The 16,078-nt window shown below is 41.7% G+C and overlaps 1 protein-coding gene across 3 annotated transcripts in view; it reads left to right on the top strand.

Annotated features, from left to right (window-relative positions):
- The first annotated feature begins 1,620 nt into the window (after positions 1 to 1,620).
- The window catches only part of thoc2 (THO complex 2), a 31,994-nt gene continuing 17,536 nt past the window's right edge, over positions 1,621 to 16,078 (top strand). For all 3 annotated transcript variants that reach the window (XR_014601908.1, XR_014601909.1, XM_084073658.1), the window contains exons 1-10: positions 1,621 to 1,726; positions 5,322 to 5,377; positions 5,711 to 5,802; positions 7,322 to 7,373; positions 8,201 to 8,271; positions 10,181 to 10,302; positions 10,853 to 10,986; positions 12,692 to 12,852; positions 12,999 to 13,091; positions 15,072 to 15,227. Coding sequence is in view for 1 of the 3 variants with exons in the window: in XM_084073658.1 (XP_083929784.1) it covers positions 1,662 to 1,726; positions 5,322 to 5,377; positions 5,711 to 5,802; positions 7,322 to 7,373; positions 8,201 to 8,271; positions 10,181 to 10,302; positions 10,853 to 10,986; positions 12,692 to 12,852; positions 12,999 to 13,091; positions 15,072 to 15,227 (1,002 nt within the window). In the remaining 2 variants the exon portion in view is untranslated. The remainder of the gene's footprint in view (positions 1,727 to 5,321; positions 5,378 to 5,710; positions 5,803 to 7,321; positions 7,374 to 8,200; positions 8,272 to 10,180; positions 10,303 to 10,852; positions 10,987 to 12,691; positions 12,853 to 12,998; positions 13,092 to 15,071; positions 15,228 to 16,078) is intronic.

Here is a 16,078-nt window from a genome sequence, read left to right as displayed (position 1 = left end):
ACACAGTATGACTTTAAATGATTGTTGTGCTAATATTTCTTTCCATTTGTGAATTGGACTGGTTGGCAGATTCCTGCAGCAAATCTATGGAAAAATATCAAATATTAAATATAAGAAATATTTCTTCAAGTTCTGGTTCATGTTTTCATCACATATATATTAACTATTAATCCTAAGCAGTTCTTCCAAAAAATCCTAATGGACTGTACACTCACTTTTCCTGCATTATGTCACTTTGGATGTTTTCTGTTACGCATTGAACTGCTGATCTTGTGTATACTTCTGTATGTATACACATATATTTAAATATTTGTGTACACATTTGTGTTTTTATTTACAAAGTGTCCTCTGCATCATTTATTGTTTGTATTTATGTCTGGAGATGTAACTTTTTGAACAGAATAAACCCCTGCAACGGTGTTATGGTTTTAAGGACGTCTACCAGTCTATGCATACTGTTTTAAGTAAATTTGAATGGCATTTCAATTACAGTGTTTAGTCATGTACCTAATTCAATGTTTACCTTTTCCATATTGCTTTATTTTAGTTAAACATATATAGGCCACAGCATACATACATTTTTCTTTCTCTCTTTTTAAATTTAGTGTTGCCAATTATTTCCCCCCCTGTAGTCTTTATGTCAATTCCCAAATTCCCCACACACACTGCTCACCCCTACTGGTTCACCTGCCAGTAACTTAAGGACTAGTCCAGGGGGACATAGCGGTGTCACGCATGTGGCGGCACACCCTACTCCTCATGCTGCGTTCACACTAGCGACGACAATGCAACAGGCTACAAACAAATCTTTCCCCACAATTCTTGCATTCTATGCAGTGTGGTTTTAGCAACACTTCAACGGTGACTCTGCAGCGATGTAGTTGGCCACACCTGGCCATTTTGTAGCATTGTGAATGCAGCGTTACAGTTCAAGATCGACCCAGCCCATAGGAGATGCTGGTGTAGAAATGCCCCTTCTTGCCTGGCTTCCCTGCTGCAAACATGGCCAATTGTTTTCCTATGGACGCCCGGCCAAGCCGGAGGCACCTTGGAGGATTACAGGAACTTTGACCCTGCGTCACCTGAAAGCCCATACCCATATTAATTATTAAAAGCCTGACCCAAATATGTTATTTGACCTGGGTGCCAAAATAAAATAATTCATTAAATGTAATTAATGTTGGATTATTACAATGATGTATATGATGATAGATGATTTAGATACCATGATATATATATATAAATATCTATACACACACACATATATAGATAGATAGTGTTGTGTGTTTCTGAGCGTGTGTGTGAGAGAGAGAGAGAGAGAGAGAGAGAGAGAGAGAGAGAGAGAGAGAGAGAGAGAGAGAGAGAGAGAGAGAGAGAGAGAGAGAGAGAGAGAGAGAGAGAGAGAGACTATTCTAACATGACGTTTCAACATAAACCAACCATGTTTTCATATCAGTGTCCGTGGAATAAAGTATTAATTAAAAAGTAAGACAATCCCCAGTGAACTGTGCTGGAGCCTTCATCATCAGCGCATCACATCACTAGAAACAAAGTAACAAAGCCTCTTCAGAAGGTCCCACACACACAGTTCCACTGATTTGACCCTTTGAGTGCCATGACGAACTAGAGACATCCGGGCTGTGTGTGTGTGAGTGGGGAAGATGGCGACACTTATCCTCCCTGGTGATTGGATCAAAAACTGGGAAAAATCAGGAAAACACGACTTGTGAGTAGCACTGTACTGTAATGGAGTGTGTGGTTGATTCGGCGACGAACCAGTTTGTGAAAAAATATTGCCCATTATAGCCTTCGTGCCCGTGGCATCATTACAAACACACGTCGGACTCGCCGTTAGCTCGCTAGGCTAAAGCCAGCCCGGCCTGCTACGTTGTTAGCCGTGCTGCGAAGTTGTTCCAAGGAAAATAACCGTTAAAATGAATCTGTAGCTGACGTTAGGCGTGAAAAATGCAAATGTAGGTACATACAAATGTGATACACCCACACAATACAATGTTGTGTGTGCTAACACTCAAGCCTCCGCGTCTAGACAGCTTTAGCTTCAACACAAGGCATGCAAGTGTATTGGCGTTAGCTATGAAGCTAATGCATTTGTAAACACGCAGCCAACAAAGCTCAGCTAGCCAGCACGGTCTCTTCAGTGAGATTCTCTAAACACTACCAAGCACCACTGTCTGTAGTTTTAGCTCTAACGGGCTTCAGCTTAGCTGAAAGCCAGTGCAATGTGTGTAGGAGTCTGTAAACAAGCAGTTTATTAGCCCCGTTACCTCTCTTCCTACCAGAGGGGACCTTAAATGTGTTAGCATTTCGCTAACGTTAGGTAATTGTAATGGGAGGGAAATGTCCTGACATTAACCCAAAACGTGTTGATGCCTCGGTGATCAACCTCCTTGACCCCAGCACGGTCATTTCTATAAAGTATAAATGATTATGAATCCGTTTATTGTCTTGATGTGACGTTTTTAAATGAATAAATAGGCGGCATTGTACTCCTAGTATTGCACACGACATTAATAACGTTAGCAGCTTTATTCTCTTAGCAGGCCGTGCATGATTAAGTATGGCCTTCAGTGAGACATGCAGTTTCATACAGGTTTCAATGTTTCCTTACCCCTGAAAACAATATGCCTCAAACTAGGTTAAAACAGATGAATACGTACGTTGGCCTATATTAATGTCCAGTTACCATCATGAGAGGGACCCATATCAAAGGCAATATCTGCTTGAGTGTAGGCTCCTTCGCCACTGTGTCACTGTTCACTGACACATAATAAGCAGTGGGTATGATAAATCACACATCTTGGCTGCAGGGTCAGCATCTAATACATCTCTTGTAGTTCCATCTAGTGTTTTCTTTTCATTACTATTACAGAAGATGTGTTATTATCAGATGTGATTGCAAACACCAGGATTGTGTAGAGTTGTGTACTATATTTTCTATGTATTTATTTTAGTTATGTCTTTAGCAAAGAGTGAGATAGGCTTGCTGGGCAATTGCCATGGAAACTCACCATGGCATAAATTATGTTTGAGGTTTTTTTATTTAGGGCTTGGAAGTTGGAACTGCAGGATGTGAAGAATGTTTTTGTCATCTTGTAAGACCGTATGCTCAGACTCAGTTTGCATCAAGTTTTCATGAAGTGCATGCAGATGTCATGTAAATGCTCTTTGCTTTTCAAGTCACCCTTATGTGTGACATTGAATATTAACGGTGGCTGAATTCACACCATCCAAATGAATGTTCATTGTGAACTTTCACATAACATTAGGCGTGTCTGGGGTTATGAGCAGCCTGTCACGTGTGTTAACGTGTGTGTCTGCTACCGAGGTGAAGTAGTGGATATTGATAACAAAGTTTTAAGCTAACATTTGTAGATGTGACATTAATCAAAATTGAACAACTGCATGACTTATTTATTGCCTAAAGATAATGAATAGGTTGTTTACAAACAAGCTGCCATAGCTGAGCAATAATTGTTTCTACTTCTCTTCCATGCCTATCAGCTCTCCTGCCAAGGCAGGGCAGCTGGCTTGAGCCCCCCGGAGATGTCCCTGCTCTACCCACAATACTATGGATAGATTGTTTATGTGTGTTGTTAAGTTGTTAATCTACAACTGCTAGTTTAAAACAATGCTATTAATATTCGCTACTTCCATACAGCAGTCCGTTTCTGTCTATCCTAAGTGGTGTTAGGTATGTGCCTATACCATGGCCAGCGAGAGCCCCAGTCCGGTGGTCCAAGCGGATCAAAGCCAGCAGGTGCTCCCAGCTGAGTACCTCACAGAAAGGAGAAGAGACACTCGATGCTCGTACCTGGCAGCCTGTTTGTAAACGATATACAGCAGGGGTCTTCAACGTTTTCCAGGCCATGGACCCCTTGGCTGAGATAGAGATGAAGCAGGGACCCCCACTATATATTGTATAAAAATTGTGTTGCAGATTCAACTTTTTCATAGATTTCATTGATGGCTTCATAGACTTGTTTCATATCTGTGTTTATTTCAGACATTTAACCACTTAAACTCTAAAAACTTGACATTTCGGTCTGTACTTGGTTCGCTTCTTTTTCCCTCTACACCAAACCTCTTTGCCAAAAATAGCCGATCTGCGTTGTGAGCTTGTAGAGCGGCTATTTTCGGCTAATGTTCCTCTAGAGTAGGGATGTTGGGTTCAAGTGATTAATGTAAAGAAATCCTGTCACAGAAAGATTTTGCGGCCCCGCTGTAGTAACTCTGAGGACCCCCTGGGGGTCCCGAACCCCCTGTTGAAGACCCCTGATACAGTATATACATTTTAGGAAAGAGCCTTGTAGATGTAGTAGGTCCTGTTAATTTCATACCCACACCTATTGTTATCAGTATTTGCTGCTTCCGTACAGTACTCTCTTTCTGTGGTGTGGAGTGTAGTAGTATATGCCTACTACTCCACGCCTACTTAAGAGCACAGTGTGCTTCTGATTGGTTTGTTGCTCTGTGCAGTTGAAGTTTTTCCAACTTTGATGTTTCGTTTTTTGCTGGCTCGTCCTCCGACACAGTGGGTGGTTGCTCCTCTCATAGACTTTGCATGGAAACTCGCTGCATTCTAAGAATGTGTCTGCAAAACAATGCTGCTGGTGTGAATTCTGCGCAATACTGCAGCCATGACAGGATTTAGAAGGCGTTTTTAGAATCGGCCTCAGGTCTAAATGGGTTAATTACTTAAAAGTTCAGAAGATTGCATCGTTCATCTTGAAAAAAAATTGGAAAATTAATTCACTGTCATACTCTGCAAAGCAGGAAAGAACATCAATTTAATTGCCCATGTTAGCAGAATGATTTGTTAATGTTACCTTAAGGTAATGCAATGAAAACCAGTTTTTCTTCACATGGTACTGTTTTGTTTGTCAATCAATCTGCATTTAGTTGTACTTCCATCTGTGTGGTCGTCACCACCGTTTCATTGATAATGTCACCTTGAGGTGTTCTGCTTTGCTTTTTTTTGGCTACATTTTCTGGACAGGTTAGATATTCTAACACACCTCATCAAACTACTATTGAGCAGTTTGGTACTGTCGACATGATGCTGTACAGCTGTACATTCTTTCTGTTATTCCTTATGATCTTGTTAGCTACAATGCTGAGTTGCTGACTTTATGTTTTGTGCTTCAAAATGTTGACATTGTTCGGTTGGGTTCTACAGACTACATTGTAGGTCAGGCCCACACTTGATTATGAGAGGGATTCCATCGGAAGTTCTTGTTGTAATGAATACTGCTAATCTGTATCATTGTCATGACACATTGATTGTTCTATCTTGCCCATAGTGTCCAGCTGTGCAAGGTTCTCACAGAGAAAACAAATCATGCCAGTACAATTCAAGGTAAGCCTAAAATATCTTCTCCATTTCCACACCACAATTTCTTATACATAATGTAGAATGTTTTGTTTGGATTAACATAATCTAGTTAAGAAATAACATTTGTGGTAATTATGAACAAGCTTCTATACAAGGAATTGTGATTACATTTTATTTCATTATTAGCTCATATTTTGAGATTTTTGTAGTCCTGTAATCCTTTTGAAACCCATAACTTTGAGTGTGGAAATGGAACAAATGAAATGAATGTTTCTTTGAATTCACCTGTTCAGTTTAAGCAGAAGTTGCTTTTGCCTTAAAATTGCCGCCTTTTGCCTTTTTCTACACAAATCCTAGATATACAATCAGCCTTGTATGAACTCTGCTGGCAAGCGGTACTGGGGAACTTGAAGTTGGATCTTGCTGCTAGTGTCCTTGGCGACATGATGGTATGATTTTTCTCTTTTGTTGTTAAATTTGTAAAAAAGTGTCCCTCAAGTTGTCACTCAAGTATATGGAGCGATATGCACAGTAACTGGTGCGCATTCGTGGTCTAAATAAATTCTCTCCCTGCCTTCCCGTCTGTCGCTCCCCCCTCACTCGCACCACAAAACCAGGAAATAGCTTACATGAAAATGTATTTTATTTGTAAATCTGTTCCCTTTCAAATCTGTTAGATACACCAACATGGTTTATGTAAAGAAGTTTGTCTATTACGCTTATTTATTGAAATGGTCAAAATTGCTATTGTCATTTCGCGCTCTGGGTCTCCAAGGGTGAATGCGAGCCCCTCTGGCCAGACAGTGGGCACATAGCTCGGCAGAGTAGTAGGTACCACAACATCATAGTCGGACCCTTTTTTCCGCGGAACACTTGGTACAAGCGGCCCGCTTGGTGAGAACAGTTGGTCCCTGCTTGTTTCCATTCCCTGAGAACAGTCTGCACTCAGTCATACAAGCCTGGAAGATGATGACCTCAAGTGCTAACTGAATCATTTACGTTTAAATTGAAGTGAAGATTTGTGTTCAACTTCCAGAGAGCGGGCACACAGTCGCCTCTCGCTGGCTGGGGATAGACAGACGAGGGTAGAAGAGGAGTTAAATCAAAGCAGTGCGGGACTGCTGCAGCGTGTTTCTGAACAAACTATACATTTCAGCCAATAAATAGATCACGTACAGTAGTTGTTCAACATGATTGATTCATATTACACATACAGCATATTTGTGTTCAAATGCGCTCTTCCTACAGCCCGTTTGCTGTGTCTGCTCCGCCGGGTCACTGCAGTGCATAACACAGGCACACCGCCGGGAGACCCAGAGCGCAAAAAGACAAAAGCGATTATTTTTAATAAATAAGCATAAACAAACTGCTTCACATGAACAATGTTATGAACACAATTATGTTGAGGTTACTCAGCAGAGCTAATACTGTCACTGATGACTTTGTTCCATTGGCTACTGCAAATGCCAATCAATCTGTGATATGGCCCTCCCTGTTTTCATACTGGTCAGAGAGACCATGTGACGTATAGTATCAAACTGTAAACTGTATATCAAATGTGATATTTTTTGGCCACGACGTTAAGCCCTTAAAGCAGGGCAAGTAGAAATCTAGATGTGACAAGTAGATTTGAGAAGTATTTGCTGTGCAGGGCATGTAGGAAAAAAGCCATGGACCCTGACATTCTGAGGAGGAGTTGAGAGCCAGGAGGGATTTTGTCAACACGCCTGAGGAGGGGGGGTCAACATGAACGGCATGCACAGAGTGGTGTTAATGAACCATATAGAAAATATTATAAAATATTACACAGAGCCCCCTCTCTTCTATCTGCAAATTAGAGATATCTCTTGCATTTGCTATGATGGTGATGATGTTTTCATTTTAGTTTTTTTTAGTTTCTACAGTTTCTTAACTGAAAAGTTTCAGTAACAGTTTACTGCACACTTGTATTTTTTGTTTCTTTTTCAGGAATTCAGAGATGACATGCCATCCATTTTAGCAGATGTCTTCAGTATACTAGGTTGGTATGATTTTGGATTTAGTTCAACGGTTTGGAACTGTGCTGGTTATCAATTAGTTGCTTAACCCTAGAATCCCTGGACGAACAGGGATAGCCGATCTACAATCTCAACACATTGAGGTGCGACGCGTTGTAAGCCTCTAGATCGGCTAATTTCGGCCAAGTGATTTCCTCTCCTCTCAGTTTTTCAACTGTATCACCACCATGTCTATTGGTAGGAGTAATGATCAATACAGGGTGTGTAGTAGGGCGGTCAACAACTATTTGAAATATGAATGTATATTATAATATAAAAATAAATGAACGTTAAAATGTAAAAATTAAGGTTAAAAAAAAAAAGCCTGGCCCTGGGCTGGGCCCCTGTAACCTTGCACAGCAGCTTGCCTTGAGAGACTGTAAGCTATACTTCAAGTTACTGCGCTGCTGTCTACAGACAGACAACCATGACTGGGTAAAACCACTGTACTGAATGCACACAGGAATCATACATCATCAATTTAATTTATTCAAAATGATTATGTAGGTCAAGCCGAAATCGGCGATCCATTTGGTAATGATGGCAGACAAGTATACAACGAACTAGACTGGCCTGAAGAAAGCGATCTAAAAATGTGTTTTTTTTAAAGAAAAAATACAAAATTGCTGTCTATACTGAGTCTGACTGAATAGATTGGCACAGGTTGAGAACCACCGCTTTATGATAATGAAATGACAGAAGGATGGTATTATAATTGTAACTCATAAAAGTGTTTGTTACGACTAATAAATGTAAGTAGTAAACGTGATGCCATTTTGATCACGTTTGTCTTGTAATGTTCTTTTCACAGATATAGAAACGAATGCACTGGAAGAAAAAAACAAACGTGATCATTACACACAGTTGGTGGGAGCATGTTTGGTAAGAAAAACAAATAACCATAAAAGGTCACTTGTTTTGTATAATCTATATATATACGTGTGTGTGTGTGTGTGTGTGTGTGTGTGTGTGTGTGTGTGTGTGTGTGTGTGTGTGTGTGTGTGTATATATAAACATATGTTCAACAAAAAACACTAAATATTATACACAAGGTTTTAAACTCACATTCGGCCAGCACCTGCGCAGCGCAGTGTTTTCTCAGAGGTAGTCTTAGACCTGAACGAAATCTCCTGTCAGTGTTGAGATACCAAGACTTGTGAGCCACCGCAACATGTGGGGGGGGGGGGGGGGTCTGTTGTAGACAGTAATACATAGGTCTACAGTATATACGTAGCAAACACTGGAGTCAGTAGTTATAAGGGGAGGAGTATATATGGTTTCACAGGAGAGATGGAAATATGTAGTCAATCTAGTTAGCTGGAAATGGAGAGGTAACTTGAGTGTAGAGAAGAATGTTTCCCTCAAGTATTTATTGTTAAAGTACAAAATCCATTTATTCTGCATTTTTCCACACTTCCCTTCTACTTGATATGTTATTTTTATTAGACCAGCAGGGATTCCACTATACTGTAGCACGCTGCATAAAAGTTCAACTACCAGGGCCAAACTTTCTGAACCTATCCATTGCACTGGCCAGTAACCATTAACATTACTGCCCTCAATCTGTAAGCCATTGTATTATACAGATTAACTGTTTTTCCACAAGAGTCAGTGGTCAATTTCCCATGGGTTTATTCAACACAACTCCTTCACATCTGCACTGACAAGCTGCCAAGTGTTAATTACGGCAAACCTTTTTTCATATAGCATACTTCACACTAAATTGCCAAGTATATTATTTTATACAAGATCATTTTTAACCACCATAGCATGTTCTTATGTACCGTAACTGTTCTGCTTACCGTAACCTTTTATTTCTTAACATGCTGTGGTTGGGCACTTTATTAGGCTTAGGCTTTATGTCACACTGAATCCATACATACATTGATGGTTGTTTCTCCTGAACCAGAATCGTAACCCATTTTCCACTACCTCCGAATCCAGGAGTTTGAGTTTACTAAATCTCACTGGCTAACCACCCTCCCAGTTGCATACCCTGACATTAAAGGTGAAATTCATATTAGATGGCGGATTTAATGCGGATTCAAATTAGATATGGTGATATATCTTGCGTTGCTGGTGTAGCTGTACGGTTTTAGGGTGTCTTATTCCAGTGGCTAACAAGCCAAATGTAGGCAACATGCTGTCACACCAAGAAGATCCATGTTTCCAGCGTAGCTATAATACTGTTTAATAGCAGAAAGGTTTTCACAGATCTGAAACAAACGATAACATTAGGTTTTTGTTTAAGGCACTCAAATTAAAAGTGCAAACCCTTGCCAAGGGTTTCTGTCCAGACTCAACTTTTTGAGCTGACATTCAACAATCATACAGGGACAAATTATGAGGCAGAGATGCCAGCTTGTACACCAACAGTAGTCCAGAACCCAGGACCCACAAGATATCAATCATATTTGTTGAATCATCATTCTTACTGAGTGATTCTTACTGAAATGAAACCAAAAGGGGAAATTGATCAAAAATCTTTTTACCAAAATAATTAATTATGGGGTAATGCACTTACCCCGTAGCCTAAAAGCACAAGCATTTTTATTCTTAGACCTAAACAGACCCCATTTTCACATAATAGTTGAAGTTAAGTCATCTCCACTACTGTTTGTACTGCTACACTTTGTGAAGTGTATCGTGGGTGTGATACTGTGGATTCATAAGCCATTATCTGAATTATTTGATCATAATTTACTGTAATATGTTATTGAGTCAGCTGCAGAGCTCTTTAACCAAATACACTGTATTGTACCCGTCCACACCCCTTTTCCCAAACTCTCAGTTTTTTGTGCCAGAGTCTATTCTGAAAGAGAGGCTGGATCCAGAAACATTGGAGTCTCTTGGACTTATAAAGCAAGCCCATCAGTTCAACCAGAAGATTGTAAAAATCAAGACCAAACTCTTGTAAGTGAAATATATTGATTAGTTAAAGACAATTATGTTTTTGTATTTGTACAGTAGAAGAGGAGAAATAGAAAAAGTAATACAAAAGACAATAAATATTTGCAGGTTAGGTAGAAACCCATGCTGGGCTTATATCAAAACCTTATCCTTTTTTAGCATACAATGCATGGAACCAATAGTATATTCCAATTTATGGAATTATGTTTTTTAACTTGGAACTTGGAATAGAGGTATGCAGTGATAAACACCACTGCCACCTCCTGGCAGTATATAGTTATTTATTCTAATGCAGGCGCAGAAGTTGGGCCATCAGCTGCTATTTTTGCATCGCCTTGTCAATGTTTTGTGTCACCTCACGTCTCTGTTACCGGGGACGTGAGGCGACACAGAATGATATGATCAGTCAGCTTGGTGTGTCAGGGCCTTAACTTATCAAAGTTTGAGGTTATCATTGGAATTTCTGTTTAACTAATCACATAGTTTTTTATACCTTCCCAAAATGTCAAAACATTAAATAAGGCTGATCTATATGATTTGTATTTTCTTTAAGCTACAAGCAACAGAAGTTTAACTTGCTGAGGGAAGAGAATGAAGGCTATGCCAAGCTTATCACTGAGCTGGGTCAAGACCTATCGGGTAACATCACCAGCCATGTTGTCCTGGAGAGCATCAAATCCCTCATAGGTAAGAAACAACTGCTCTGTTACCCAGTTATATGACGGCACTCCAGAGTGCAAGTGTCTGAAGTACCAAACTAAAGGAAGACTTGTTTACACTTGAAGACCAGAAGTTATGTGATGCATAGGATTGAGTACGGCACGCTGTACTTTTAAGGGTACCAAATTATGTTAGTACTAAAATTCAGTACCTTGCAAGCAGGTAAAAAAAAAACACCTCAGAATGGGTTGCTGTGATGCTCATTACTACCTTGCATTTACATTTGCCCTGAAACTAAACATGTGTATTGACGTTAATTGACATTCTCTCCAACAACACAGTTGGGGCACTAATGTTAGTGTTTGAAACGGATTCACACTGGTCTTATATTTGGAATGTAGAGCAAACCTATATTCTTCCACTAACAAATATCTCTGGAAGTGTCGTTCTGCTGATTTCCACGGTTAAAAATCTATTTCTTAAACCAGTGGTTCTCAACGCCCAAAATAGACACAACCCCCATCCTTCACGACTCACCGATCTAACAATGTACACGCACTGAACAAATGCGTGTGGGTGTGCGCACAGCCACACACTTACCAAACACGTGCGTGCACGCATACAGACTGCTATAATTAATAATAGGCTAAATAAAATAGCAAAACAAACTATTTTATTAAGGGTTATGGCTTTAATGTACATCTTCTTAAACGGATGTTTTGATAAAGAGGATTAATATTACACTCAGACCGTGCGTTCGAGAGGAAAATGCACACCTTCCCACAGATCCAGTAGCCAGTTGCCACCCACTTTCCTCCTCTTTATGTTGAAAGAATTACACTGATTTATTAGCAGGGGTGCACATAACTGGTGCGTATGCGTTGTCAAAATTCATGCTGCGCGGCACATCAGACGAAGGGAAGCGCATTTGCGTACCAACAGCTGGGACCGCTGAGACAGGAATTTACTTCCTGAAGCCACACTCACACAATCACGCTAAAGCAAGCGTCTGCCCCATACACAGCCATTGGGCGGAGGGGAGGCATGCTGCACGTGATTGTGGCCTCGAATCCTGACACACAGACAGTCGCGCGACTCGCACGCAGCACGCTGCTGGCTGTGTTACAGGCACTCGTCACCGATGATGAACGCACCGTGATGGTGCAAAATATGCCGTGAGCGTCCCAATCTGGCGGATAAAAGCAGCGCAGCACAGGGCACCAACCTGGGGGAGCACCGAACGGCGCGAAGGGAAAAAAACGGTGGAATTTAGAAGCACGGCGCTACAACATCATTGGTGAAGCGTCATTTTTTCTCGCGCAGCCTCGGTGGTGCGCACGGTAAACGGTACGAAGCTGTTTCCTCTTCCGTTTTGTCCGAAATGTGGTGAGTAGAATTAATTATGTTGCGACGTGGAAACTGTGTCGTGAGCAATGAGAGGTGCCCTACGCCACCCGTAAAATCGTCGCGTCCGGCGTGGCTACTGTGTTGGCGAGATGTGGTGTGTCGGCGTTGTGTTTACTCGATTACAGAGCTGTGGCTATGGCGTCAGCGCGTGCGGAAGTGACTTGCCGTTTATATAATTAGATATTTCATCCATTAGTTATTTCCATTGTCCTTGTGTTGGAGTATCTACCTGGCTCCATTTCCTAGTGATGGCTTTCTTCCCTGTTGTCAATAAAATCTTAACGAAATATCTGTCTTCCCTTTGTACCTTCCCTCCATCATGCAGGTTGTTTCAACCTGGATCCTAATCGTGTTTTGGATATCATCCTGGAGGTCTATGAGGATCGGTCGGACCAAGATGAGTTCTTCTTGCCCCTTATCAAGTCTTACATGTGTGAGCCACTCACCCTTTGCCACATCCTGGGCTTCAAGTTCAAATTCTACCAGGTGAGAACATCAGTTCTGAGCTGAGCTCACAAAGGATGACCTGTTTTAAAAACTGAATGAAAACGAAAACCGTATATGCATTTTATAGGTTTTATTTATTTAAAAACTCCTACAGTTTTATAACTTACTTTCTTATCTGTCTTCAGGAGCCCAGTGAGGAAACGCCTAAATCACTTTACCACATTGCTGCTGCACTGCTTCACCACAACCTGATAGAGCTGGAAGACCTTTATGCACATGTAAGAAAGACACTACTATAAACTCTTCAATTTTTATTGAAAAAGTGTTGAGAAAAGGGTCCTAGCGCCGTGATTATTTTGGAACATATACATTCATTTTCACTTCAACTCATTCATTCACTGCCAGGGTTTTTAGCGGTGCCAACCGCTCTACACTTGACTTTGTCCGTATGTCCGTCCGTCCGTCCGTCCGTCCGTATCAGCACGGGATGAGCACGGCAAAGAAGCAACACATACAAACACACGCACACACACACGCACTTGCAGATTGCCTATGCCATCTCTCCTCTCATTGGCCACACGTGCCACTGCTTAGCAAAGAGGGGTCCAGGGACCCCCAGCGTATGTTATGTCCGTCCGCCCGTTTAGAGCACGGGATTTTAAACAGCTATAACTCCAGTTTGAAGCCTGCCACCAAGTCCAAATTTGGTATGTGGACTTACACCACCAATAGGGACGCGCATGAATTGCTGAAGTTATCAACCGCGTATGTTCTGTCCGTCCGCCCGTTTAGGGCACGCGATTTAAAACGGCTATAACTCCAGTTTGAAGCCTGCCACCAAGTCCAAATTTGGTATGTGGACTTACACCACCAATAGGGACGAGCATGAATTGCTGAAGTTATCAAAGCGGGGTCCAGGGACCCCCCGCGTATGTTCTGTCCCTCCGCCCGTTTAGGGCACGGGATTTAAAACAGCCATAACTCCAGTTTGAAGCCTGCCACCAAGTCCACATTTGGTATGTGGACTTAGACCACCAATAGGGACCAGCATGAATTGCTGAAGCCCCGCCCCCTCTGTCTTCCCATTGGCTGGCCTTTAAACAGCCATAACTCACGTTCGCAGCATGCTACGGAGTACAAATGTTGTGCATGGACTAAAACCACCAATAGGGACAAACTGTAATTACTTAAGCCCCGCCCCCTCTGTCTGCCCATTGGCTGGGCTTTAAACAGCCATTATTCCAGTTTGCAACATGCTACCAAGTACAAATTTGGTAAGTGGACTCAGACCACCAATAGGGACCAACTGAAATGAGTTACGCCCCGCCCCAAAGGCACCGCTTCCTTCACACAGGGTGTGATTTTTCAGAACAGTGCCAGCTTTTCTGAGCCTTTTTACTAACCTTTCAAGACCAACAGAATATTTCGCTCCTGGACGATCACACACACGCGCGCGCGAAGCACAAGGGGGCGAGCCTGAGGAGGTGGGGGCGGGCTGGCGGGCTATGTTAGTGCAGAGAGTGGCAGTTGGGGGAAACCATGGAGGGGCTAACGCAGTCCCCACAACATCATTTACTATTCTGTGCCTATCGGTACATAACTCGGACGGCGCTTAGTCGACTAGCAGACCATCGGCCGGTCGTCGCGGGCACTCGCGCCTGGAGGCGCTCGGGCGCGACTCCTTGGCCTCAAGGTCTGCTGAGTCGGCGCGCCTCCGTCATGGTCCAAAACTATACTTTATCGGCGAAAAAAAGTAGTCCGCGGTTGTTTGAAAAATTAATGTCCCAAGCGGGAGTCAAACCCAGACTCCCAGTGGTAGTGGATGGGGAGTACAATGATTATCGAAATGCGCCACTGAGGCTGGTATTTCCATGTTGTCGCCGTTTTCGCGTCGCAGCCCCGCCCCGAGCCTAAAATCAAGCGCTCCACTTCCAATCTACCTGGAATGCCAATCTACAGGTAAAAAAACAAAAAACACGCCATTGGCACTGTGGGCGTTGGAAAATGTTTTAACGTGTTACACGTCATTGGCACTAAATGAGTTAAAATGTACAAATAAATACATTTCCAGGACATTTCCAATGCCTGTGACATTTTGGCAAGTTACTCACAGCTGAAAATAATGTTTAGAGAACTCAATTTATTGCCATTAATTTAGTTCTTGATTTGTCAGCTTCTGGCCATAGCAGACAAAAGTGAAGGTTCACTATTACTAACTCCATTTTCCTGAAACCTTGTTTTCTCCTCTGTCATTCCAGCTCATGCCACTGGATGCCACCATTGTAGAGGAACACAAACGAGAAATATCAGAGGCCAAACAGCTCGCTCGTAAGCTGATCATGGTGGTGTTACCGTCTGAAAAGAGTGACGACAAGGAAAAGGAGAAAGAGAAGGAAGAAGAGAAGAACGACAAGGTATGTTAATGAATATCTCATCATTTCTGTTTCTGTTCCACATCTCCAGTTATTTGTGAAGGCCTGAGGTGTGTTTAAATGTCAGCCTGTATGGATGGAAGAAAGACTGGGACAGTAAATGTAGCTTTACCAAGGAGATGTGAGTCAGACAATGACATGCTGATGGCCAGAGGGATGACAGTGATGGAAGGAGTAGAGAGGGTCTAGCAGAGCTTGGAACATGAAGCAGCATAGAAATGTGTCGATGCTAAAAAAGCGATGGTCCATAGTGCTATTCATTCTGAAACACTTCAGTGCTATCTAATAGCAGGTCAGGGATAGAGGGATCGATCATACTGGATCAACTTAATTCCACCCTTACAGGTCCATTTGGTTCCATTTGTACACTCTCAAGAGATAAATGAACACTGAGGATCTTACGACCAAAATTTAGAAGTCACGTTCTAATGACCTATTGGTACTGACAGCCAATCAGCAGCATGTTGTTTCTAATTGGACAACAGCACAAAAAAAGTAGTGAAAATTTAAAATCAGTTTTTTCCCTTTATTTTTCCAGAGTTATTTTCTTAGACATAAGCCAATTTTTCCTATGTTCACACATGAATAAGACGCTTGTAATGAAGGTAGTACTGTGGCTAGGGGAGATGTAGGTTGTTTGTACCATCTTTATAAACCTCATCATTTCATACAATGAATACTGAAAGTGTGAAAATTCACATCACCATGCCCTTATCCTTAACCAACACAATGTCAAAATAACAATTGCCAAAATATGAAATAAATTATTATGCCAAATGATTCTAGGGCTCACAGTATTGTCAAGCAAAAATAGGTGGAATTGTTAAAGGCTA

This window comes from Gymnoscopelus microlampas, assembly GCF_963454915.1.
Source record: "Gymnoscopelus microlampas genome assembly, chromosome: 12".
Taxonomy (NCBI): Eukaryota; Metazoa; Chordata; class Actinopteri; order Myctophiformes; family Myctophidae; genus Gymnoscopelus; species Gymnoscopelus microlampas.
Note: the sequence above shows the minus strand (reverse complement) of the source record. Positions and strands in the feature narration are given on the sequence as shown.